The 27,743-nt window shown below is 44.9% G+C and overlaps 1 protein-coding gene and 1 long non-coding RNA gene across 4 annotated transcripts in view; one reads left to right on the top strand and one right to left on the bottom strand.

Moving 5' to 3' along the window:
• Positions 1 to 14,765: 14,765 nt before the first annotated feature.
• LOC138224298 (uncharacterized) lies at positions 14,766 to 20,368 on the bottom strand. Its single transcript, XR_011182740.1, has 3 exons — positions 20,015 to 20,368; positions 16,879 to 17,039; positions 14,766 to 16,791 (listed from the first exon to the last, which is right to left on the bottom strand). It is a non-coding gene; the product is annotated as an uncharacterized lncRNA (long non-coding RNA).
• The window catches only part of baiap2l1b (BAR/IMD domain containing adaptor protein 2 like 1b), a 42,268-nt gene continuing 33,613 nt past the window's right edge, over positions 19,089 to 27,743 (top strand). For 2 of the 3 annotated variants that reach the window (XM_015360268.2, XM_015360271.2), the window contains exons 1-3: positions 20,345 to 20,496; positions 26,203 to 26,278; positions 27,102 to 27,188. In XM_015360268.2, the coding sequence (XP_015215754.1) occupies positions 20,446 to 20,496; positions 26,203 to 26,278; positions 27,102 to 27,188 (214 nt within the window). In that variant the 5' untranslated portion in view covers positions 20,345 to 20,445. Of the gene's footprint in view, positions 19,530 to 20,344; positions 20,497 to 26,202; positions 26,279 to 27,101; positions 27,189 to 27,743 lie in introns of those variants that run through there. The other variant, XM_015360269.2, reaches the window with a different exon arrangement.

The raw sequence follows: 27,743 nt of genomic DNA, 5'->3' as shown, positions 1-27,743 counted from the left end.
ATATTAATCAAGAGCGAGCTTCCTAGCCATGCCCTTGAAGCTGATACCCTGGGATCGACAAGTTACTGGAAAAATAATGTGTTGAGAAGAGGCCATTCTGAACATGTGTTTGTAACTGTTCTTGTCACTTGTGACCCAGTTTAAGCAATGAAGGGGTTCAGTGCTCCGGAGTCCAGTCAGTCCATGTCCCTCCAGGCAAACCTGTTGGGAGATGGATGACACTGTCAGCATAAAAATGTGATCACATTCTCCTGTGGCTGACAGAATTACTGCGCTAACAACAATAAAAAAATATAAATTTCTTCAGGGTCCAAATCCTCTTTGCAGTAGCTCCTAGTTTAATCCTTATGGCCTGAAATTTAGTTTTTGTGTATAATGTCCATATAGTGTAGCAATGCTCCTTTTTTGCTAGAAAAGTATTTCTTAGTTATGCATTATTGTTGTGCAATAATCCTTACAGGCAGAAGGACTTTGAGGTCCCACCAGTCTAGAAACACAGATTCAGTGTTTATAAACTCTTTCTACAGATGGGATGTTTAAGCTCGGGCAGACCATAAAGGGTTAAAGTCCCTGCATGCACCATATCTTCGAGATGCATTAATGTCAGCTGGGTGGTGTGCTTTTGATTGTCTTTTGCTCCCCAAATGCTGTTGAGAAAGGTGCAGCTTTACAGCTAGCTGACACTAGCTGCTTACACACATGGCTGGTACCTACGCTGAGAGTGTGAAGACTGGAGTTGGCCCCCGATTTCAGGGCTGGTAGTCCTTGTATAGTCACACAAGCGCAGGAGAAAGGGTAGTGGGAAAACAGGACCATTTATAAGCAGGTCAAGGTGAAATAATGGCTTCTGAAAACTCAAGTGAAAACTGTCAAGTACAGTGATAGCAGTTTTCTAAACTGAAAAGTGTAAATAGCAGTATTTCGTGAAAGAATAAAAAATGAATAATATTTTGGCGTAAATAAAATAAATGTGTACATACATCACAGGGTGAAATGATAGGAAAAACAAACAAAAGCACAAATCACTGGAGACTAAAGTTTAAGTTCCTGCTGGAGCTCCTAGCTGGGTTTCTTCACTGCCCTGTCTGTCAGCTCATGCAGGCAGCTAAGCTGGTCTCTAGCTCCAAATAAAATCTGCATTTGAGGCTCTTCCAAAAAGTCTTGGATGCTTCCTTGACTCCCTCCCTCTGGGGCTGTTTGTATAACAGAGGATCAGCCCTCTGTCTCCAGATGGCTTTAGAACAGTTATCCAATAACAATTAACACAAATCCTATGCTGGAATGGATTTCACAGGTGTAGTATTGGACCATCCCAGACCCAAGACTTTCCATCAAGCAGTGTCCAGTCAAGGTGTCTCCAGGTTCTCTCAGTTCAGCATTGGTGCGAAGTCAGTTTAGTGCTTCAGCAGAGACTTTCCAGATGTTGAGGGTCAAAGATACCGCAGAATTTACAGTATCCTGGGGAAGATGCAGGCTGTCTAGCTTGGACTGGGAAAAAAATGAAACAGAAAACTGTACCCACACCTCCAGCACTTTCCAAGAGAAAAGAGGCTTCTTTAAGAGTTCCTGTCAAAAGCAGAGTAGCAGTCCCTTGAGAAGAGATGCTGTTGTACTGTAAAGGAAAACTATGCTCTCTGGGATTCAAAGAGGAGGAACAGCAGACACTGCAGAGGACGTTTTCCATCACGGACATTATACGTGATGTGCTCAGTGCTGACGAACAAGACCTCCCTAATGGGAATGATGATCAGAACAAGAAGAAAAAGAGAAAACTGTAATGCAGAAGAAGGCAGCACTGCTGATTTTCTCCAATTTCGAACAGGAAAAAATCCTGTGCAATGATTAAAGAGGGATGATCTTTATCCGTGGGGTCTCTTAAGTAGTGTGTGCTGTACCGGAGTCGCAAGCGAACAGGATGATGCGATCTACTGTACATGCGTCAAGCCCAGCTTAGTGTCTCCAGCCTTGTCTTCCTTTCCCCGGGCTCTCTGTGCAAAGCTGGCAGCACTAATTTCATGCGTTGAGCTGACTTACTCAGCGTGGCTTTGATCTTGCCATTCTATGGCGTAATAGTTTGTTTAAAGAGGGTCAAAGCAGAGGAAGAGAGTGAAAAGATTATAAAGAATTTTCAAAACACTTGCAGCTTTCATCAGCTGTGGGTCCTGTCCAGATCTGGGGAAAAGCTGTTCTGCTTTCTCACTCCACACAAGTTGCTAAGAAACTTAGAGCTTGCCAAAATGAACTTTGTATTCCAGTACTTTTGCTCCCTAGGTTGTGAAGAACCAGACTGACGTGTCATAATGTAATTCAGGTGGGGAGCTGCGTCAGCATGTGTAGGCTGCAAAGGAACAAGTGATAGGTTTATTCCTGCTGGGAAGAGAAGGAAAAAACACAGAACGCTTAGGCTGTGGCTGTGTTTTCTTTCTTCTCTTTTCAGCATGGAATAAGCCTATCACTTGTTCCATGTCATAATGTAAGTCTTCAGACCTGTTTGTGTGGTCTGTACCTTGGGGGTCTATATGGCTGGGCAGGACATGACTGAAGTTGAGCTGATATGACAAACCAAGCTGATATAGCAAAAAGTGTTTCTGAAATTCGCTTGGAAGAGTGATCGCTAACCCTGGTCCTGGTCAGAGTGTTCAAGGCGCCCAAACTCTGGAAACACTGAGAACGTGTGGAGTACTGTAACATTACTTAAGTGCTCAGGTATCGGAAACAAGACAGAAACCCTGACCGTAAAGGACCGGTCAAAGCTACAGGTACCCCATCTCCAGTCCCTGCTGAGCTCCAGTCTAAAAAGATTGCTGAAAGTAACATTAGCCGTAATAAATTATGCAAATACTTGCTACCAATAAGTATTTAAGAAGAATGAAAACTGGAAGCCTCTGTAGTTCTTGTAGCCCTGTAGAGTATCCGTATGAAGAAACCCTGTCTCTTTCGTTAAGTAGAGGGAGGAAAGAAATCCTAGATTCTACTGGAAAGGCACCTGCTCCAGCAGTTTTCAAACTAGATAGTCATGTGCTGTATCTTCTCAAAGGTCAAGACTCTTCCGCAAGCATGTTCACTCCTTCCCTCCCCTGAGGTCCTGCCGGTGGATCCGTGCGTCTGATAGCTGCTGACTGTCTCTCTTCAAACAGCTGGCGTCGACCTGCCAGCCACCTGCTGAGAGCTGCTTTTGTGTTTCAAGACCTGCGCTTTCAAAGGGCTCCCGTTTCTGTGGATTGTGATGCAAATGCGACCTTTTCCCTCTGCTTGTGGAGTGGAGAGTGGAGCGTCTCCCAGGCGAGCGAAGCGAACACGTTTTCAGAAGGAACGTGCTGGCATCGTGTCCGGGGATCCTTGTGAGGGCAGGGGGCTGTGTTGCAATTTTGAGCCAAAGAAGCGAGAGAAAAAAAATTGAAAGCAAAAATCATGAAAAATGCATCAACCCTGTGTAAGGTCTCCCCCTGTAGCAGGTAATGGCATCAGTCTGATTCATTGTATTCTGGTCATAGACTCACATTGTACATGAAGAAGAACATTTTCTTTCTTTTCCGATGATAACCACGTAGGAGAGCAAGTAGTGGGTCAGTTTCCATGCCCCGCTGTTTATGTGAATCACGACTGGAATGAAACTACTACTCCCCTCCCTGTAGTGCCACAGGCGGTCTCATCTCGCGGAGTAGCATTCAAAGACAGCCAGCCCTACTGGAGAAGGTATTCATTTAATTTGTCCTCAAGAGAATGTGAATTTTCTCCACATCATGGCTGTATAAAAATGTATTTCAGATCAAAAAGCCTGTGGAAGGTCATCACGGCCTGACGTGGACTCACGCAGTCCTCGTGGGGGATTGGGGACACCTCACCTGTGAGACCGTCTTCCAGCCACTACAGACAGAGAGAGGCTGTCCAAGACCATGTCTGTCTCGCTGTGTCATCTGAGGCTGTGATTTACGTCAGAACTCCGTCTCTATCGCCCTGTTCTGGTCTCCTCAAGCCTTCCCAACTGCTTGTACTGTGTCCCCACTGACCACAAAATCCACATATTCCATACCATTCATCATTCTCTTTTCTGAAGGTCTAGGCTCTAATGGTAAGAATTATAATAACCCTGTGTTGGTATGTATTTGTAAAGTGTTTTCTTTAAAATAATTCCAAACTGATTTATTAATAGAACAGACCCATTTCATCCACCAGTGAAGTGTAGCAGTCTTTTGTATTGTTTTTTACAAATTATTGAGTGACAGACCCAGATTTCAATATATTAAAAACAGCTCTCATTGTAAAGAAAGGTACATTTGTTTTGCAGTGAGTTTATTTCCCCAATTCGTGATCACTATACTACAATTGAAATTGCCTGAACACAAGTACTGTATGTCTGATACACATGCAATATGCATTGATACATATTTAACTTTTCATTGAGATATTGTGAGAGAACACTACAATCTCCTTTAAATTGGAGATTGAGAAAGCAAAGCAAGCTTTTGACATGTTCATAAGGGAATGCTTTTAACTCCAGTTCTACATTTTAAAAGAATTTATTTCTATCTAAATCAGAGAACCGAAACACTGTAAAATGCCTGATAATGCCAAAATAAGCTCTGCATTCCTTCTGAAATGCTAAAACGCTGGGAGGAAAGGAAGGACTGAAACTGAAATACAGAAGCTTAGAAAAAACATTTTTCAGGTCTTTCGGAGATCACGCAGAGGTCGCTATGAATGATGGGATTTGTGAATAGGAGTTGCCTTGGACTGTTTCACAGTTTTCAAAAGAAATACAGAACACAAGGGTGGTCAAGTCCCGGTAGGCTGCACGTTTTCATTCCATCTCTGCTTTCAATGACCTTAATCACCTTGTTAGTGGCTTAATGACCAATTTAACAGCTTATCCCAGGTCTCTTTATCTGCTGCTGTAAAGAGGCCAAGAAAACCTGATTGCACAGCAGCCCCCAGGTCTTTAAAGATGTATATAATACAATACAATATAGTACGTCAAAACAAGCAACTGCACAATTCAAATAGGGAAGTAGAATCACTGTTAAGGCAAGGAAGTGGAATAAGATTCCCATTGCTTGCTAATTTGATACATTTCATGTTTTACAAGCAACTGACTCTTGCACCAGTTGCATTTTCTGGACAGATGCATACAGTATAATTTAATTCCACATCTGTCAATGCAAATTCTACTCAAAGTGACAAAACATGAAATATCCATTTCCCGGTGTTGGCTTATGCACAGCGGCTAGCACATTGTAAAACCTGCAATGTATCTAACTGCTGCACACAGACAGACCTCATTCCCTGTAAGAGTTTCAAGGTTGTGGGCGCAGTGGTGTTTTTGGCCTGAAGCTGACAGCTGACAGGAGAGATGTCTGTGCCTTAGTAACATATACAACAGAATTTAATAAGTCAGAGTCACGTATTTGGCTAAGAGCCATCACAGAGGTAAAATGAAGAGCTTTTGAATTTTATCTTGGTGTACAGTTGATGATAATATTCAATTATTTTGGATAGATCTGCTTTGCAAAACATTTTTTTCTATTGTATCGAGGGCAGGTAATAAATTTGTGTAGCTAAACGGCAATGTCTGCAGACCACAGGAGCGTGCCTCGAAGGTCATGATTTTTGTTTCCTCCTAAGAACATGGCACAACGCAGAAGTCAGGCACTTGTGATCCTTAAATGCTGTAATCCAGTAGGTCTAATCTAACCACCAATCGGATGAGGGTTGCGGACTGCTCTTGAAAGAGTCACACAATTGTTTGGACTGCCAATTGTGGAGCTCCAGTGGCCAAACTTTGATGCTTTTCTTTCACAAAGGGGCTAAAGTCTTCAAGTATTTGAAGCACATCTGTAGCCTTGGGTTTGGTAAGAACCACAACACCTCCTGCTTTGTATTTTATCTGAGCTGGGAGTAGTTGCATTGGACCAAAGGTTTGTTTATTTAGCCCAAACTAACCTGAGAACTTGGCCTCTACTCATTGACCACTTTGTCTTAATGGGATTGGACTGTCTAGAATACAGTGTTGCCCCTCATCTTGTTTCACCACTACTGTACCTGCCTGTATTTGTGTTCTTCTCCAATGCACACGCCCTGGCAAGTTTTTAAACTTAGAAGTTCTAGGTCCGGTGTGCTAACTTTCAGAATGTCAGCTCACATTGGCACAGTCAGAGAGAGTCCCTGAGGCTGTTGTCTGTCTGACGTAACTCCCAGCTGCTGGAAAACTCCAGAAAGACGGCTGCCTCAGGGACAAAAATATATGAATGAGAACAGAATACCATGGCAATTAACCAGCTTTTTAAAATTACATAATTTCCTCTCCTGAATACCATTAATTGCACACTATTGCTTAGAAGAAAATAATTGAAGCCTAATTATTTTTGGTAAAGACATATTACCAAAGTCAGCAACTGGTTAAAGTACATCTTTTTTGCGCTCATACAGAGCAACTTTCAGACGAGAGCTATTGTACCTGATTGGGTCTGGCAGTGCTTGTTGATACTGATCAGGGGGTTTGGAGAACCAGATGGCACAGTGCAGGCCCAGGCCACTGTGAGTCCTGCTCCTGGCCTGCCACCCTTGTCAGCATGATAGCTGAGCTATGATGGCAGATGTCAGGGCCAGAGCAGAGTGGTGACTAATGCACTTCTCAGAACTAGCTCTTGCCCCCAGTGGCCCTCCGGACTCCTGACCCAGGTAGGCACCTCTGACACTGGACTGAGGGAACCAGGAAGGAGTTTAGGGGTGCGTGATGAGTTTGAGATGGAACTGGGATTTCTGCAGTGATTTATTAGTGCTTCCAGGTGAGGGCAGAGCTGCCTCGTTCATTGCCTGAATAGATTGGTTGAATGAATCCATTAAAACTGGCATTCAAGCAGAGAAACCCTTCCTAGCCAAGAAACCCACACATAACTGCATTATTCATCTCAGCTGAACTGTTCTCTGTCTCGCAGAACTTTCTTTCACTGAACTTTCATCTGTTCACTGACAACCTCTTTAAAGCCCAGATTTTGCAGACAGAACCTGCAGTTGCCTGCTGTCTTTTGCAGTGTTCAAAAGGTAAGAAGAGCTACAAATGAGAGGGGGCTGTTCATCCCTTCTAGCCTGCTTGTTAGTGGTGAATTGATCCCAGGATCTCATCCAGCTGTTTCTTGACAGGCCAAGGTATCAGTCCCAACCACATGGCTGGGTAGCTTGTGCTGTACTCCCACAACCCAGGAGCATGTTGAAGCCATGATTCCAAATCACAGTGATCAGAAAGCACTAAACCTTTGGACACAATGAATCCGCATGTCTAACCAAGTGCTTTCCAGTATAGATACCAAGAAAACAGTAGTGTGCAGAAAAGAATATATAACAACTTTTTATATAATTTACCATATTGCTGCAAAATTCAGCACTCAGCACTTGCATTCAGTGCATAACATTAAAACAATGCATGTCATTGATATTTAATTCTTCACTTCAGATACGGGTGCATAGAATTGAATTCTGAGTATTTCCGACGTATTACATTTTAATTCCATCAGATGACATCCTAGTGCTCCATACTTCCAGCAATATTAAAAATCCATGGGAGGGGGGGTTAATGGGAGGTGGGGGCATTTTCTGAAGTAGATGAAACGGAAAAAAGATGGAAGTTTTCAAGACTGCCTGGCGTTCACTGTGTGATTCTGTTTCCAGGTCTGATGGATTTGATTATTTTGTGCCATTTAAATAAATGAATCTGTGTTGCAGACCTAGTCTTCAGGAGTGAATACATAATGCACAGTAGACTGCATTTTCACTGCTGAGGATGTTTGAATATTATGGAGTATTGATGTTCAAAAAGCTCGTTTGATTCTCAACAAAATGCACGCAAAGCCAGGTGGGATTTATAATGCGATTAAAAGGCAGCGACTCCTAATCTTCTTGGGGGGGCAGTGGATGTGAGCAACAGAGGCCGTCAGGAAGAGCAGGAGAGTTTTCCTTCACGCTGCCAGTCTCTTCCTCTGAGACGGCTGCTCCCGCTGCCTCACAAACAATGGCAGTGCTTTCAGGATCCCCAGTTAAAGTTGAGAGCACAGAGCTCGGAGCCGGAGAGGCATGAAAAATGAATGAGTTTTCTGTTGTGCTTTGGGGGACAGCTTTCAAAGCAGCTTCTGGAGGCAGCAAAACAGCTTCTTCTTTGTAGAACAAAGAGCATCAATTTGGAATGGAGAAGGAAAAAAATACATACCGCAGCATCCATTCAGCTGTGACGATCAACAGAATAAAAGTTTGACTTCTCTCCTTTTGCTGCAAAGGCGTAGGTATTCACAGCTTAGCACTGTTGGAGATACTTTACTTTTTAATTGCACACTTTATTTCACTCACCGAAGCAGTCCTGTCAGAGCCTGAACCGGCAGTTAGTTTAAAACAGGAGCCAGGAGTTGCAAAGACACAAAATGAAGGGCTGAGGTCCTGTTTATCGAAATTGACTAATAACCATTAATACTCTCTAGATAGAAAAGTTTCACGAAACCTTAACACTGGCCTTTCCAATTTATTTAGGTGCAGCGCTTTGATAAAACGAACTAATTATAAAATGAAATGAGTTTATCACTGAGACAATTTGCAAGTGGAAAGTGGTAAAAACCTGTAACAGAATAAATTGAAGAATGATCTAGAATCCTTCAGCTCTTTAACTGCAGTAATTGTGCAATGTGTTACACAGCAGGTGTGGCTTTAGCTGGCATTAGGATTAGTGTAACACTATAAACATGCTCTCTCTGTAAACAGCAACAGGAGCATAATGCCATCTCCAGGATCTGTCATTCACAGGGCTGACGAGCCGATCCCTTACATCAAAAGGGCCACAATCAAATATTTTGTCATTTGATATCTACAAATCTGAGGCCATTAGCCTACAAATCAGTTTTAACTGGCACTGAAATATTCCTCAGTGCCTGTCCAGTTCACTCAACCTGCCACTTTGATCTGTCAGCTGTTTTGCTACCTGTCTCAGTGAAAAAAAACACTAATACTCCTCAGTGCTGAAGACACTGCCTCGCTGGAGAGGTCTATTGATCTGTTGGAAGATTCTGAATTTAAAAATATTCAGCACAAAAAAAACAATTTGGTTAGCTCACAGATTTGCACTCATTACACTGCCTTCCAGGATTCCAGCTGGGTAACTTGCTTTCTCTTCCCATTTTAAATAAGCTGCTCATCCAATTGGCTAAGGGCATGTAATTGCTTCATCTTTTTCCGCTGATGTTCAGCTCCAGTCTTTACGAGAAAAGACAGCCTGGGAAGGATGACTAATTAATGGCCAGTACCTCCTTCCGCTTCCTTGGCTAAAGACAACTAGAACAAAATCAAAATGGAAAATTAGCAGTGCAAAATCTGTGAGCTGTTTCTCACAGCTCTTTCATCACAATCTGCTGCAGTGATAAGCGGAGCACTTGAGCAGGGGTGCGTCAGGAAGTGGTGACACACGGAGACACTGAGACATGTGGAGACAAATGATGACAAATGCAGACTGCAGCCAGCTGTGATTGACTGATGCATCAAAGGCTCTTTCCAGAGTTTTTTTTCTCTTTTCTTCCCCACATCTTTTTGGACAAGACATGCGTCTTGTCTCAAGGATTCTCTATCTTTGTTTCAGACAGCTGTTTCCGAGTGATCAGCCTGACGTGTCAAACACTTTTGTAATATACCCTTTCCTGTTTTCTTTGAAGGTTCTTTCCGTGTGTAGATGCAATTTGTAACCTGTCAATGCATAAACATGGAACTAATAGCCTGGTGAAATGCACAATACAAATTGCATTGTGGAGGGAAATTGGAAAAATGACTTTTCCATTAGGGCTTATTGTGAAAGTGATGTAGCCTGGCCCTAGACACAGCTGGGTCTATGAAGCTTGTAAACTGAAGAAGGAAAATCACCATTGACAGGTATAGAAATTGAACTCTAGGAGGGGAGTTATTCCTCTATTCCTCACTGATAGGAATCTCAGGCTGGTCTGTTGGAGTGACCTTTAGGAAAGTTGGCTTTGAGAGTTGCCTGCAGTTTCCATCATGTTTTCACGCTGCCACGCTATGGTTTAGCACAGTGACCCCAACATGCTTCACCGGGCTAGCACTGCAATCTTACTGTGCTTTCATGCACTTTACTGTGTTATCAAGGCTTCCCCCAGGAGAACTGAGTAAATATGGGATGAAGAGTTGTAGCAGAAGGATAAAAGCAAGGGACCAAACCCTCACCTGATACCAAGGAACTCATATTCTTAGGCAGAGGTATTGTAAATCCTCAACTATAAAAAAGGCAGTGTTATTCTCAAGGACTATACTCGTCTTTCAGGATTGTGCTTTCTGATGTACCGCTTTGCTCAAGGTTGTAGGAGAGTCATCAATAACCGGTGAGCCCAGAGGAGAGAGCCAATGAGCAGGACAAGGGAGAGGAGCCTGAAACAGTGACAGATTTCAGAAAGATACATCTGGGTCACCTTGTAGCCTCAGCCCACCTCTCTCCGCAAACCTTTCTCAGGCCCAAGGACAAGGCTGGGGAGAGATGCAGCATGTTACATAAATAACCTTGATCATTTCTAAGGTGCAGCCTTTGATCTCCTCTTTAGTTTAATCCAAACAAATTAAGTGAAAGCTCTGGGGCTCATCAAAGACATCCTAGCAAACGAAGCCTGCTACAGTCAGTTCCTTATGGGTACTTTCCATGACCAGTCCATTACAACAAAGGAAGTCTCTTTGTATCAGTTTTTCACTCGGCATGCTGCTGCAAGTTCATGCATTTATTTTAATGTGGTCGCTTCTGGTGTTAAAAGGACGGGGAAGTGTTCACTGTCCAAGTGGCTCACGAGGCAGTGAGCTGCTCTGCTGTGCCACCATGCAGACTGTCTTTTTGGACAGGCGACATAGAGCCTTTATGGAGGAACTCTAGAGACCAGTATTGTCATCTGTAGGGAGCAGCAACTGTGTTGCACTGTGTGGTATACAACTGATCTCTTAATCTGCTTGTCCTGTCCAGTGAGGGACAGTTGCCAATAAAAGACAGAAGGAGTGCTCTCTTGCTTGTAATATGCCATTTCTTTTGAGTGCCATGATTTCCTGTGTTTTTGTATGAGGCTGTATCATAACCTTGTGCTTCGCCTTGCCCTCACTGTGACTGGCAACACTTGGTTGCTATAAGGGGAGAGCTGGCTGCTTGTGTCCTGCAGGGAGGCTGTCCTGTGGTTTTTCCTCCCTAATGAGCTGGAGTTTCAGCGTTTGGCTTATTGTTTCAGCACAGGTCAGTATTGTGAAGCACTTTGAGGTTCTGTGGTTCGAAGTAAAGATGCTGTATAAAATTGGTTATGATTGCTGAAATCTGACTCCACCTGTCAGAGACGCTTTGTCAGTTTACCCCGAGCAAAGTGACGTTTTCATCCCCTTTTTAAGATGTCTGATCGGTACTGAATTGCAGTCTCAGTCAGACGCCGGATTTACATTGTCAGGGGGACGTGCCGCGCGGGTAGAAGGTCTGAATAATTGCTGACGGGAGATCTAAAAATCAGAGGGTGTTTTTTCCCCCCATCAAAGAAATTCAGACAAGCTTCTCCTCTGAGACCTGGCTGCCCTTGAGATTCTCATAAATTGCCCTCTAGTTAGATTTGTAGAAAAAAAACTGAAGAAAGAGATTGAGGAGCGGAGCAGCCTGACATTGCACGTCTGTGAATTTCTCTGTAGAAGTGAGTGGTGCAATAGTGAAACCTCGTCAAAGCGTGCCTTCCGAGATCCGGTTGTTAAAAGCACTGCGTCACGTCCCACTGGACATAGTGGGTGTATTGTACTGCGAATAGTACAGTAGGCGAGTCAGCAGAATGTAATCAAGTGCTTTAACACACCAATGTATGATCTCACCCTGTACACTACACACCGACGTGCACATGTACTGTAGATACACATAGGCATAGCTGCACAGACCTCGTCTGGCAAAAGTAATATATAGCAAATATTGACACTAGGCACTGGAAGATTAGCAGGGTCTGTGAAACCACTGGACAGAGCGGACGCAGTACTCCATCGACTACATTAACACCCAAGAACCTCACTCTCTAAACTGTTTTGCTAGTAATGCCAACAGATATCCCAACCTGCATGGTCGTCGTGGTGAGCTGGCCACCCTCAGGGGGCGTTGGCTACGACTGGTGGTGAACTCATTTACAGACCCGGTAAGCACTTCTGGAGCACAGGGTTTGGAGAAGCTGTTAAGTTGGTCCCAATAAACCAGTGAAGAGCTGACTGAGCTTGTTAAGAGCTGAGCTGCAATGTAAACCTGGACCGGCCCCTGCAGGACCAGGATCGCCCATCCCTGCTCCAGGTTACTGGAAATGGATGGACGGATCTTTGCGAATTCATTTCGAATGTGCCCTTCTTGTGGTGAGTGCACAGCCATTGGTTTATTCATCTTCGTTGAGCAGAAGGCTGTTCTGCAGTTACGAGCCCAGGAAGAGCTCGTTTTGGCTGGCCGAGGCGCAGCTTGCGCTGTCCGCGGGCTCGAGCCATTAAGTCGGTCCGCGGGAGAGCGATGCACCCGTGCAAAATCGCAAAAGACGAAACGTGGAAGTGGCCCTAGATTAATGATTGATGCTAAAGGTACTGGAGAGCTGCCACTGCGATAAGAACACTTAATTAATTGATTTAGCTCTGTTTGTTTCACAAGCCAGAATTTCCGACAGACTGCTACAGCCTGTTGAAAAATTGATGACTGCGCGCCCTCATTAAAAAATCCGATCAGCCACAGCAGCCATCTCTCTGCATGAATCTGAGGAAATCAAATATTTTTTTTTCTTTTCCCGGAACCTGAGAAAGGAGAATCTGTGAGAAAAATAATAAATGGATGAAAGGATTACTAATCACCGCAGATCTGGTTGTGGAACATGCCACAGTAAATGATTTATGGATTTGCAATTGTAAGCATTTTTTATTCTTTATTCAACCTCTGTTCTGAATCGTGTGTTTTTTCTGAGTCTTATTGTGTGACCATTCATTCATTCCAGATCATCGGCTTCAGTCATGTAACAGACACTGCCCTGCCAGCTGAAGGTTATCCCTTGAGTGCTCCTTCCTCATACGCCTGTGAACGCTGATCGAAACTTGGACTGTATTGAGCAATGGCTGGAGGTACTAGCTGAAAGAGAAGGTAGTGAGGCGGAGCAAGTACAGTCTTGCTCTCCTTTCCAGTCTTGTCTCAGTCCTCTGCAATGACTGGTCCTGCCAGCTGAATGAAGTACAAAACACCAGCTTGGTCAAGATGCGGCTGCACTGAATTCAGCTGCCTCCACTAAGACAGGCTTGATTGGGGACACTCAACTGTCCCTTTCTGAGTGACCTTAAGATAGAATAGCATCCCATCCCAGCTGGGGGATCAACTGTGTGCTTCCAGTCCCATCTTGTGGCCAGTTCCTCCGGGACGGGACTCATCTGGACTCTTACCAGGGCCCGTGACTTTCTGGTGATCAGATGGATGCAACGGACAAGGCACCATTGAAGGGCTTTTGTGCTATGAGCTAGATCCGTCCATCACGCATAAAAATATTTATAGATCTAAGTTATGACAAGTAGAGAAAAATAATTCGATTGCACTGAACTCTAAAAAAAACACACACACACACGACCATGGCATGGTTTGAGATCTGTGACATTTTGCTAGCCTGGGTGGCGCTGTGCTCTGACGAGAAGCTCGACTGCGTTTGTTGATGTGAGCTTTTATTTTTTCTGATCCCCTGATAATAAAGATCTTGGCTGCCTCTGGCCTCCTTCAGGTTCGCAGCTAGAATCAAATTATAGGATCCAACGGATGTGTGAGATTCTAATAAGTGTTGCTCAGGTTTAAACTAGCTTCGGTGTCACTGTTTCTCCCTCAATTTCAGTGCAGATTTCTCACCTTGACAGCAACACAGGATATTCGATGGTATAAAAAACACAGATCAATTAGTCATCTGGTACCCTGTTGTGAAGCTGCTAACTAGCTACATTGATTTAGTGGTATAATAAAGAAAATAAAGAAATCAGTTCCACTGACCAATTATTTCTAAGAAACTAAAGTTGAAGCAATGTAAAAACCTATAGTATAAAACTATACCATAATTATTACATTATTTTTTAAATTTGTGCAAATTCTTATTCAAGGATAAGTTGTAAGATCTTTTCAAATGGATCAAATCCAGACTCTTTTGAGGTACTGTTTATTGGGTTGTCATGTGGAATTCTGTCATTAAAAAATAATTTTAATTGTATTTTAGACAACAAGAGGAAGAGTTTTTTCAGTTCCATTTGAAGTGAGTTGGTATAATGTTTTTAATTTGATGTTAGCTGGGGAGCCAGCAGATAGCTCCGGTTCAGAGCTCAGTCTGATCATGGTTTAGAATGAGAATATTCTTGCCTACAGTAGGTTCCATTTTCTTCCCTTGTATTAACTTTGCGGGTGCAGATATCATTTCCAATATTACATAAAACATGATTATCAATCCTTTGAAATGAAGGACACAAAAATGTCAGTTAAATCCTTGAGATACATTTTACTGTGGACATTTTTAATTGCATTATAATAACACTTTTATCTTCAGTGATGTAAGTTTTTGCACTAGTCTGAAGGTACAACTAAACACAAAGAAAAAAACAAACAACTAGACTCATTTTATTTAGTCAAGAGATGAGATCAGCTTGGAACTGTGGATTACATGGGTTTGGTCAGTGAATACTATAATCTTTTAATACTCAAATTCACTCCCACTGGCTGCGCAGTTTCAAAAACACTCTGATTTAGATCCTCTGATGCACCATTGAAAAGCTCCTTTTCTAAGTCGGGGATTGTCACTCAATTTCTTTTAATAAACATCCCCATTTCCCTCTGAAATAAAATCTGCGATAGGAATTGTACAAATGAATCTTCGAACACAGGGAGAGAGATGGGAAGATGCCCTGAGATTCCCAGGATGCATTGTGGAAGCCCTGTAAGAAAGATCTTTTTCATGACGATTTTGAAGATGATGATGTTATTTCAATGCTGCAGTTCCAAACTGTAAACCGATATCGATACCGAGGTGACTTTGTAACAGATGAAAATGGAAATTGTAGGTTATCTACATAAAGAAGAAAATGTCATTTATTCTGATGAGCACATTTCAGCAAAACGCACAGCGCAGCACAACAGGAACATGGCTCATGTAACAGAAGTGAAACAAACACAGCAAACTGACACAATGAAACAAGAGACCAATTCAACTAGATGGCGAGTCTCTGGGAGGTGAGAGGTCAGAGCTTGGCCGTGACACAGTAAAACTCCACGAGAGCCCATTTACGGGGAATCACAGTGCTGAAAGCTCTGCATGTCCAGTGCAATATACATAGGCTGAGACATCCCATTGTATTTGTGCTGCATTGTTTTATTGAAGTGCACCGCACAGATGTAGCATGAGTGTTCACTTCACAGCAATGAATCTTACAGCACATACTTGGAACATATAGCAAATCGGTGTTTGATCAGGCGTTTCGAGACTCCGTGAGCAGCTCCCACTCCAGCTCTCAGAGGCTCGGTTCTTTTCTTTCAAAAGTTGCGTTAATCCCAGCCACTAACTCTACGTTTCTAGGAGGGCTAAAACTTCACGTAAGAAATGTGGGATCATGGCAAAGCACGATGCTGGAAGGATTAAAATCATATAGTTTCGCATAATCATCTCAGTCCATATGTTCTCAAGTGCTTAAGCATGTCTTCCCAGCTGTAGACTGTGATCTTTTCCTCTCACTTCAGGCTTAATGTTCTTCACTCCCCGAAGTGAGCAAGCAACGCTAATTACAAAGCAATGCTCTTTCTTCATCGCTGTCTCTTCGTTAACCAAGCGGCTGTCGAATCCGTCACCTGAGGCCCGTGGAGGTTTGCTGTTGTGTTCCTTTCCTGGCGCTTGTGCTTTTGAAGGTCGGAAGCTGTTTCAAAAAGCTTAGGCACAGAGCAGCTCTCTTTCCACGCCAGGTGTGGGAAACTCTTCGGCTCTTCCCTTTCCTCCGGCAAACGGCTCAGCCTCTCGTGCTCCAGCGGTGTTAACGGTTAAGTGCTGTTAAGTCCGGGCTCATTCATTACAAAGTCTTTCTGTCTAGCTCTGCTTATCCTGCTGCACAACCAGGTCTCATTGCATTTTCCCTATTCCACACAGGAACACAGACAAAAATGACAGAATTCCTCATCCGCTGAGCCCTGACTGATCCTAACAAGTACCAGTGAAGATTCCAGGGGAATTGACTGAGTCAAAATTTATTTCCACAGCTCCATAGAAAACTAATGAAGAACCTATTGACCACCCATAGGAGCACGTGGTGTTTTAGCAACTGTTGTGGTTACAGTACACTCTGTCCTTCTCTATTGATATTAATTGCTCATAAGGGCTACTGTTAGTTTCCTGTCTGTTCTCTGCTGTGCATTCAACGTTAGCTGTCTTCAATCAAGGTTGGAAAAGAGAAGGAGGAAAGGCATTGAGCAGAGCCCCTGGGGGACAGCTGGACACCTGGAGGACACTGGAAAAGTCTTAGGTGACCAGCATGGAAAGATTTGCAAAGGTTGGCTGTACTGTATGTCGGCACTGTGTATGATAATTTAGGTCTATGCGTAGCATGTGGACATGAAGGTCTTCCGCAAGGTTATACACATGGTGACCCCAAACTTCACCCAAGCCATAGCCTCTCTGCGTGCCCTTGCCTCTCTCCCAGATCGCTGCATGCTGCACGGAGAGATCGCTTGAAGGAGAATGCTGAATGAATCCATGCTGATCTGCTCCACCTGATCTGCTCATCGCAGGAGTCCTGGAATGTGATGAGAGTGAATTGTAAATTAATTCAATCCCCTCATGGAAAACATCCAGCATCATCAAAGAAAAGAAGAATAGTTACCTGGAGAGGGAGGCAGACATGTTAATGTGCCCTAACTTCAGATCCTCACATTGTTTAACACGGGGGAAGCAGCCTGTGAGAATGACAGTGAAATCCAGGCCATGGCTGCAGGTCTGAGTAGCTTCCCCATCACCGATTGTCCTTCTAGGATATATTTAGCACTATGGGATGAAAATACACTTGCTTATTAAACCACACTCAAGGCCTTCCTGGTTCTCTTTTATGCTATTATATGCTTGGCCACATCTTCACAGCGACACCAGGTTCTGTATGTTGTACAAAGGAGAGATTAAAAGGGTAGATTCACCACTGAAATGTGATGCAGATCTATTTTCCCTCAACCTTATAAATGTAGGAATTAAGGAGTAATAAACACTACAAATTAAACCAGCATAGTGGTCAAGTGTGAATCAACCAGAGCATTCGGTTCTAAATGAGGTCTGAGATTTATAGGAAGACATGAGCAAGTGCAACTCTGCTGCTCTGAGAGTGGAAGAGCAGTTTAAGCCTCAGCCAAGAGGCCAGACAGCGTTCCCCACATCTGTGTACCACTGTCTCTGCTCTGCTCGCGGGACAGTACAGTACAGTGGCCTTAAGATTTTCTCATATCTTAGCTTTAGTATTGAAATTCAAGTGTACATTTAAAAGTTTGCAATGAAAATACATCAAAAACTAAAGGACTTTCAAGATTGTGGATTTAAATAGAACTTTCTCAGAAACGGTTGCCTGTAATTCTAAATGCCTGATGTTCATATCTGCTCATATCCTGACAATCAAGTCTCCTTTGGTTTTGATAACCTGTAAAATTCACTGCCACTTTTTTGTGTTCTCTTAACCGCTTGGTCTTTATACTCCATGTAATGGTCATTTTTTGTTATTCAGATGTTTTAAAGGGACCTAAAAAAGCCTGTAGAAACACAGACCCCACAGGACCAGAAACGACGTGCCCGAAGTCCCCAGAAACTGCTGTACGTCGCCATCTAGTGACATTTCCTGGAACTCCGCTCACACAGACATGAATAAGCTGCAGACGTACTGTAGGTACAGTAAGTTTCAGCACTTGCTTATTCCATTTGTCTGTTTGTTATCTCCTTTTGCTTTCATTTGTGATATTGAATCCTGATAAGAGTCACAGCAACCTGGAGCCTATCCTAGAAATGTGGGCATAAGAGACCACACCCACCACACCACGCAGGCCCATCGCAGTGCAAACACACACCCACACACAATAAGTTCAGGAGCCTGGAAAAACTCCATGAGCACAGACGAAAAATCTAACACCTCACCACCTTCCTGCCCCAACGTTTCAACACTTCTTCACAGTTTAAAATTATATAAAATACGCATTGAGCCAGTTCCTTCCTATAGCAGTAGACAATGAAAAGAAAATGGCTAATATATTATAAGTTTTTTTTCACTCAGGTGTCTACCAAGAAAGAAATAGCCATCATGCCTTATGAGGACAAAAAACTAAGTTTATAGAATATATTAAACAGTCCATTAGCACAGAAGAAGCAGGGGTGTTACGGATTTCAGGGTATTAGAAGCATTTGAACCTCCAAAATAACTGAAAATTTGTGGGCATGTTGCAAGACACCCAGCCAGGCTCTTTCTAGAAACTGCTGGATCGCTTTTCCAGATAATGTCATTAACAGCCAAAGGAGCGGAATGGGCTCGATGTCTCCCCCCCCCCTTTGTACCCTTTCTTGAAATGGTTGGTTTTGTTGATTTCTATCCTTGCCTTGTCATATAATTCAGCAAAGAAGTTTACTTTAATTCAACGTTTTCAAAGTAATGGTAGGTTCACTGCGTCCTAACCCTGATTATTTCCAGAAATTGCACAGTATTAACTTGCAGTCTTCCCCTGAGGCGGTGTGATCATTTCTTAAGATCTAAAAGTAAGCTTTGTGCATCTTTTCGCATTTTTAATTACTTTACATAACACATAACCCATAAGGGTAAGGGTACAAAACCAAACCAGTTTTCCCTTGCGAGTGGCATGTGCGTCTTCCTTTGTCCAAACTGTTCTTGACTCGTACTGTACCTGTTGAAATTACAGCTATTCGATCGCTCCCGCGACCGGTTATTTCTCTTTGCTCCGCTAGTGGCCGCTATTTCACTCAATCATCGGGGTCAGGCCGTGGTTAGATATCCGGTACAGCCTACTTTAACCGCAGACAATAATATTATAAAGACACTAGAGGGCTTCATAGGCGCATAAATGGTGCTCTCTCTGTTAATACGGCAGTAGATAGGCATGGTGGTACATACTGTACAAGTATTCTACTGCAAACGTGATAAAGTAACGACGGGGCTGGAGATTCCACGCGCTGTTTCTGTAGGAGCGCCCACGCATGCCGAAATGGAGGGCTTCATCAGAAAAGCCTTGCACGATATTTCAAACACGGGCAATGTTTGCAGATTCGTGAAGTTCATGAAAAATAATTCGGGCCGGCTGCAGTGAAAACTTGCTTATCCCGGGGGTACCTCAGTTTACTATGTGTTGCCCAGAAATTCCCTTTCTCGCCCTATTGCAATACCTGAACACAAACCGCCTCTTAAAAACACGGGCCCAGCCAAAATCGGATTGACCGTGCCGTACGGATGCAACCTCCTGCTACTCGGCCCTTTGGAAACAGCTCAAGGAAAAGGTAAGTTGTTAGACTGTTGCTGAAAGTCTGTGTCTAACAGGCGTTGGTTTTAAGCGACAACAGCAACAAAAACATTTCCACGACACTTTCGGTAATGGTGTCAGTATGAGCTAGGGGAGCCGGAGGCCCTCGTCTTGTCGGCTGAATTGCGAACAAAACTAGGACTCGCCTTCAGGTTAATGATTGAATTTGTTGACTTCAATTTAAACACCCACTGGCCCGTGACACGAGTCGCAGTGTGACAGGAACCGAGGGCTAGTGCGAGTGAAATCCGAGGCGAAATGAATGTGCTGTTTGGTTACGGATACGCCCCGTTAATCCTGGAACTTGACTGGAGGCGCCGAGTCTAGGAGGGTAAGGCGGTACCGGGCCGAAGCGTCCCTGTGTGCATGTTGCGGGAGGGCGGGCACAACTGTCGGCATGTCCGAAGCATGACGACCCCGGCTCGGGGTGTGAGCGTGCATGCGCGCCCGCGCTCGGCTCACCTAAGACACCAGACCGCCTCGGACCGCTGACGTCACGCCCCCACCTGCCTGCCTCCGCGCGGCGAGACGCGCACAAGTTTGACAGTTCAGCTCCCTTTGGCGCAGGCTGCGGGCGTACAGCGCGTCTCTGCCTGCCAGGATCCGTGTCACCTGTGGCACCAGCCCGGCTACCGCTCTCTCTCCGCTTTCTTGAAAACAACAACTGACCAAAACGCGTATTTTTGCGTTGAAAGCAAAAAAGTAGCGCAGGTCACCCGAGGTTTTGTCTTCAGGGGAAACGGCAGAAGCTGTCGTTTACCATTTTGAATGTAGAAACAGGTTTTGTTGTTGTTGGGTTTTTTTTTTTAATTTTGGCTTCCGAAGGGCCGGCGTTTGAAACCAATATACAGTTTTCACTTAATAAAGGAGATAAGGCTTTGGCAAGGATAACAATGTCGAGAGACCCAGAAGAAGTGAACAAGCTCACCGAGAGTACCTACAAGGTAAGCCGTTTATTGATAATGGAATTAAATACCGACTCCAGCTCGCTGGTCTGAACTATATACTGCATGATAGCGCTTCCGCTTCGTACTCGAAAAGCCCCAATCGTTTTCCAGTGCCGTTTGACTAGGTACTGCTTCTGTACCTGATTGAACCGGGTAAGGTTAATCAGATCGGTCCAAAGAGAGGAGGTTCGGCTTAGCGAAGTCCCCCAGAGCTCGTAAACTAGTAGTTTCCCTGCCGTCCAGCGCGGCGTGTCCGGACTGTGGACTTTGAGAAGTGTCCCTTGGCATGACCCGTGGTATGAATATCAATATCGCCTCCTCGCCGGCCGGTGGATTGGCTAAAATGCGGATTGCGCACACCTGCAAAACCTGAATCCTCCACGTTTCCTCCTGAAAGCTGCTCCTTTATGGAAAGCCGATGGAAACGTCCTGAGCTGCCCGGCACAGCACGCACTGAGAAGTTTATTTTTTTATTATTTTCCACAGCTGATTGCTTGAGTGGTGTGTTTCATCAGTCACACAGAGCTCCGAGTGTTCAGTTTCGTGTTCAGCTTCCCGTTTCACTCCACCGTCATATTCCCCCCGGCAGAAATGAGAATTTCGAATGGAAAAATTGGAAGTAATTAACACTGAATGTTGTTCTTAGCAGACAGCCTGCTACTTGGTTCCTCACTGGCTGAAACGCGTTTTGAGAGTTTGAGTCACTATTTGTGGTTGGCCAGTGTGTCGGACTAAAATGAAACTCCAGTTTTATGGATGGTGAAAATAAACTGTCCTGTGTGCTGCAGACACGACAGATCGATGTTGGAGTCACGGGGAATATCTGTAATTCGCTAAATGAAAGCTCTGGGGCCCCTCTGGCCCCTGCCTCTAGAGCCATGGCAAGGAAAGCAGGCAGCGGGTGGAGCAGAGCCTGCAGGGGGGTGCAGTGGCCACGCCCTCGGTGAGCTGGCCGGGCCCAGCGGGCAGCCGGGTCACTGTGATCACTCGCCAGGCTCTCTCTGTGCCCCTGCGAGCGAGGAGAGAAAGCCGTCTGGGGTCGAATTGGTCAATTAGACATCCTTAATGGAGCACGCGTTTGCAATTTATCAGGTGCTGGATGCTTGCTACAGTCATGTGACTCCCCATCGCAGTTCCTAGATATCATCAAAGGGAGTAGGGGCTCTGTAAGGGAACGTGTTTGTTTCAAGTAGCGCGAAGGACAGGAAAGGGTTTTACGGCTCTGAGCAGTGGCCCTGGTATCCGGTGTTCAGGACCCGAGCAGTGGGAATGGGAAAGGCTGCAGTGAAGGAGCACCTGTGCCAGCAGTGGAGCAGAGAGTCACCTGTTTGTCCCCTGGTCGCTAGGTGCAGGTGAGCATGCCTGCCTGCTCATTGTTTGAGAATGGGTGTGCCTGGACGTTAAAACAGGAACTGCTGTCCTGTGCTCTTTATTGGGGGTATTTCAAAAAGGTTTTTAGTTTGCAGTGAAAACAGACAGGTACTTTGCTCTCCATGATAAGTCAACAGCAACAAATTAGGCTTTGAATCATGTATATTTTGTGTCATTAGAAAACATACAAGGTTCGTGCTTTGGAAATGTGTTTTAGCTCACCAGCACAGGCAGGTCCAAGTAACTTATGCAGCTCTGTGAGCGCTTATATGGCTGAATTTATTACTAACTGCACTGGGGATAGGGGCTTCATTTCCACCCCTTGTATCCCAAACCTGCCTGTCCGGAACGGTGAGTCACGGCCAGGCCTTTCAGTGCGCCTGAATGAGGCTGTGTCATGAGGGATCTGGGAACGCGAAGGTAAAACGGGTTTGGGATTAGTTTGAAAAGGGCGACGAGTGTTGGAATCGGGACAGGGGTCACCTGCAGGCCAAGTGTCACTGTACATGAGTGGTGAGACAGGCCCCTGGGTGAAGAAACTGGCCTCAAGTTCTCAGAGTCCGTAGTCCCAGTGCAGTAAGAAACCACTTTCTTTAGCAGTGCGGCGCAGCAGTGGGAAGGAGCTGCAGTATATCGCTGTCTTGTGCCTGAACCCTTGCTTTGGCCATCCGTACCGTCCAATATTTTAAGTTTCATAACGTTTCAAATATGTATTGAATCATAATCGGGCGTCCTGAATGAATTCTAGAAGGCTGTCGACGTTAATCATTGCTGTTGCCGTACTGTATATCAGCCAGCTTGCAGTTTGTGCACCCTGGTGAGTTATGATTTGATGTTCACCGCCCTCCATCAGTCCATCAGTCCAGCCAGTGGATTATTGTGCTTCTAGAGCCTAGAAGTCGCTTTGTGCAGGCCAGTGGCAAGCCTTCCATCATCTCGCAACGAAAGCCGTATGATGTGAAACTTGCACAGGGTGCCAGATTGTATCTATAAATAGTTCACTTATCAGATAAGACCTACAGTATGGATGGGCCGCTCTTGGTTCAATTGCATTACATTCCAATGGGCACGTGAGGCCCTAGCGTTGTTTATTTCTGGTATTTATTGATGTAGGTAAGCGAAACGGCCTCTGATTGGACACCAGGTCTGCAGGGGTCTCAAAGTTCGGGAAGGTAGGGCTTGGAATCGCATGCAGAGAATTTCTCCTTTTGGTTCACACAAGACAGTCTGATAACGTGCTTGTAACTAGCGTTCCTCATTCTCTGTGTTTATTTGTTGTTGCATGATGTTCCTTTATACTTGCCTCTGGTCGATTCGGTTTCCCAGTTACAAACTCTAAGAATCAGCTGATTCGGAAGAAAGTCCTGAGCCACTCTCCACAGCCACTGGGCATTTTGCCTCTTAAATCCCTCGAGCACCGTTTGCCCAGTTGACTCGCATCTCAGTCCTGCAGTTTATGAACTGATATGCTGCGTGTGTATGTACAGTAGTTGTGCCTTTCATTTGGAAAGTTGTTGAATAAGACGTAGCCACAACATTCCTTTCATCAGGATAGGGGTGAATGCCCTGTGCAGTGAATAGTGAAAACATAAACTATAGGTAAATACGCACAGACAACTGAACAAGTTTAAATGAAAAAAATAACTTTTTTTTTTTCCTTGAACTTAAGAAGCTGGTGAGTTTAAGATGCCCATTAAATCTGTATGACAGAATTGTTTGCTGCTTAATCTAAGACCTTGAGTGAATATAAGCTTTTTCCACTTAAACATGTACATAATTGTGTACAAAATATGTTCAAAAGGGTTGCGTTGAGAGCTCAGGTGAAATGGAGACCAGAAGAGACCCATGGCCCCTGGATTTCTTGTCTTGGACACTCCTTTCAAAAGCAGAGTATCCTAAGAGTATCTAAGAGTATCCTCACGCCATCGGAATGTGTGTGAGAACTGCCCCCAGGGCATCTGCATCTGCATCAGTCTGTACTCCCCCGGCCTGGCCTGAAGGTCAGAAACCCCAGCGGCGCCGCAGGACGAGAATCTCAAAGGTGTCGCTCTGCATAACAAAGACTCGCAGAGAGACAACAGACGCGCTGGACTGGATTGCTGTCAGATGGCGGGCCTCCTGGTTCAGCTGTGGTTTCCGCAGTCGTAGACGGTGCGAGTTCAGATTGCTCCTGCCTTAAAGCGGAGAGGGATGGCTGGAGCTCTGCGCCTTGTCGTCCAGCACTCTGCTGAGCGACGTGATGGCTGTTACAGTGCACATGTTTCATGAAACAGTCGACACCAACACTGTCAGCGCCAGGGCAGCTTGGGCATCCAATATGAAAAAGAGCCAGAGAATAATTTGGGTAATAAATCTGTTACCCAACAGTTATTACCCACTGTTCATTTTTGCAGTTGTTCTAAAAAACCCGTAACTGCGTGTTTAGCCTGGTAAAGCTAACGGATTATTGTGCCCTCAGAACATACACGCGTGATAATTTGCTTTTGCACTGTGATGTATTGAGACTCTGGAAGTGACCCTTGTGCTTTCTGTTTTACAAAATAGTGATGGTTAGAGCAGATCAGAACTATATCACATTAGGCATAAAACAACTAGATTACAAAGCAGACTGAATACAGGACATACGTGAGGTGGGAAGCAGGAAGCATAGTGTCTTTAAATATGTGCTCATGATTAAGGGCGTATGTGTGACTAATTCTGGTATTGGTGGTATCAGAATTATATGCTCAGAATTTGTATGTTTATAAACGGTAAATACATGCTTTTTTAGTTGTTTTTTAAGTTATCCACAGGTACAGTATAAGGCATGACCACACATGCTGTGTAATTAATATTTTTTAAATAAAATTCTCATTCGACCTTTCCAGCGCGTCCCATTCAGTTGTGTTTACTGCCTCCACTGAGGCCAGTCAGCCGCTGTTAAGACATCGGATTCTGACCACGTTGTTTCAAACCTTTCTCTGAGCTGCACTTCCGGTGCCTCGCCATCACAAAACTAACCAACAAGTCCTTGCTTCCCTCTGGAGATTTCAGCCATGTCGGGGATATTTGTTTCCACGTCTCTTGTTTGCGTTCTGCTTAAAGCCGGGGCTGCTGCTAGTATCGTGGGGTGGAAGTGAATATGATTGCAGTCAAGGATGTGCCGTTTGGGACAGTATTCCTGTTGATGCACTATAGGTCTTCTTACTGCCAGGGCTGCAGGCCCCTCTCTGGTGCCAGGGCTGGTGAGCGTGCTCTCTGGTGCCAGGGCTGGTGAGCGTGCTCTCTGGTGCCAGGGCTGGTGAGCGTGCTCTCTGGTGCCAGGGCTGGTGAGCGTGCTCTCTGCGTTCGGTGAAAACACGATGGTGGTGTCATGGCACGGGGGACCCCATCAACGCTGGCTGATCAGGCCAGGCTGCTCCTCGCTCTGCCCCCCCGTACTCCCGCATGGGCGCAGTGATCCCATGTGACAAGGACTCTTAATGGGCTCTTCCTCACCCAACAGCCCCCTTGTGGTCTTCTGCTACCTCCTCGATGTGCAGCAGGATTCCTGTCATGGCCTGTCTGTGCACAGGGTGTTTAGAAAGAAAGGAAATAAAAGGAAGGCATTCGGCATATCTGGGTTCTCCAGACAGTCGTGCCTTATTGATCCTGGAAAATCACCTCTTTGTTCCTTACTTCCTCTAGATCCGTCCTGAGTCGGCCCAAGTCATGTTCTGTTGTCTCCTGCGTTTGTGCTCAGCATGAAGCTGGGTGTTGAGTTGAGTGTGTCTGTTGCTTTCAGTAGCCTGAATACTCTTTCCAAGGTCGTGTTTGTTGCAGGTAAAAGTGATTCTGTTCTTTAATCCTTCAACTTGTGACATGACTTTCAGTCCTGTGTTTGTACAGGGTAGCCTTATCCAGACTCTTTCAAGCACAGTAATATACCATTAGGAATGTGGTTCCCAGGGGTTTGACAGACTGTTTCATTTGAGACTGCAATCGAGAGTGTTGGACCACATGCCAGGTTTATATATTATATATAAACGTATCGTAAATCAAGTCTCTTTCGGACAGAGAGTGATTGCTGTTTAAAATCCATTGCCCTTTAAAAGCTTTGGTCAACTGTGCAAAAGCTGGTTCATCTAAAGCACTTGGAAAACAAGCATCTTGGAATCCTTCAGGGGTACTGAAATGTCTTTTATATAAATCTTACAATATTCTAAATATTATTAAATCCACAAGGTGAACACTCACATATTGTATGCGTTTTCACAAAGCAGCAACCTGGCCTGTTCGTGAGGAAAAGCTGAGATTTCTGGTCTTTCTCTCGATGGCGAGACGGTGTTCTGATTCTGTCGTTTTCTCTGGCAGAATGTGATGGAACAGTTCAACCCCGGCCTCCGAAACCTTGTCAACCTGGGCAGGAGCTATGAAAAAGCTGCAGCAGGTAAGATGTACAGCGCAGATTCCATAAGAACATAAGAAAGGCTGCAGACAAAAAGAGGCCCTTCTTGTTTGTCTGGTAGCTAAATTCATACAAAACTGAGTCCAGCTGTGCGTCAGTCCAGCACCTTCTCGTGTGTAGAAATACTTGGGATTTCTCCACCCCAGATGAATTTCCTTTTTGTTTCCAGATCTGACCCCTGGCCTTGCTTCTCTAGGGAGTGTGAAATAGACCCTTAGTGTGACCTTTTCAATACCCCTTGGTGTTTTACAGACTTGGCTCAAGCCTCCCTTACTCTACAATGATGAGATGCATCTCCCTTAATTTGACCCTGTATAACATTATCCCGAGAGCAGGAATCATTCCTGTTGCTTGTCTTCCAGATTTTGTTTGCAGTGTGATGACCAAAACTGAACACAGTATTCTGACTGAGGTCCTGCTGGTGCTTTGTTGAGCTTCAGCTTAAGCCCACTTAGAGGTTGTGCCCCTTAAAAAAAATACTCTCTCCTGTTCCTTATCCAGTTTTTAATCCCTGTGCTCACATTCCTGCAGCTTTTAATTTCAGGAGCAACCTTGTATGAAGTTGCTTAAGTATTGTTGGTGTCATACTTAGGGATTTAACTTAGTGACAGTCCAACCAAGACATTTGCTAATGACTTGTGTAGCAGTCTTTTCAAGGGCCATCAACGATGTCTGAAACTAGCTGGCTCTGCAGGCATGGGCTGTGACATACTAAGCCCCGCTGGTACAGCAGTTAAACCACTCGGGTTATAATAATAGTGCTGGCGAGCGGGAGGCTGAAACTGTGCTCTTTTTCCCCTTGCAGCCATGTCTCTGGCCGGTAGGGCCTACTTCGATGCCGTTTCCAAGATAGGAGAGAACGCTGCAGTGTCTCCAGTTTCCAGGGAACTGGGTGAGTCCTTGATTTTCCCCCTTTCTCCTCCGCGGCCCGAGAGCAGACCCATACCTGTTGTTTTTCACACCTGACTGTGGATTAACCCCTGTGGGGCCGCCTGCGCGCCGATGTGTCGCCCGTTCGGCTGAAACTTGAGCCGCCTAGAGAGAGGGAGTGGTGGCTCTGCCCGCGCAGATCCCGCCGAGCCTGATTTTCGCTGCGTAGCTGGTGTCTTCTTCTCAGGAATTTGAGGTTTGTCAGGGCCCCGTTGCTCACCGAGGGCACTGCCAGAGCCTGGCGTTGTAGCTGCGTGCTGTTGTTTTTTTTTTTAGTGTGCGCGTAGAACTAAAAATAGGAGCAGGAACTCTGCTGCATTTTCTCACTCGCGCTCCAGAGCCGCCTTGTGTTCTTGCCATTGTCCGCTTCTTGGCAGCGGCGTAACCACACTGAGCTCAGCTGTGCCCTTGTTCCTGCTGGTGGTTTTCTCAGCGCCCGTCGCCCGCAATTGAGCATTTCGGGGTTTTGTGGAAGGTGGGATTAAGAAAGGTGAGACTGTGAGGCCAAACGCAATGA

This window comes from Lepisosteus oculatus, chromosome 19 (genome assembly GCF_040954835.1).
Source record: "Lepisosteus oculatus isolate fLepOcu1 chromosome 19, fLepOcu1.hap2, whole genome shotgun sequence".
NCBI lineage: Eukaryota > Metazoa > Chordata > Actinopteri > Semionotiformes > Lepisosteidae > Lepisosteus > Lepisosteus oculatus.
The sequence above is the reverse complement of the archived record's forward strand: the minus strand, read 5'-3'. Positions and strand labels throughout refer to the sequence as shown.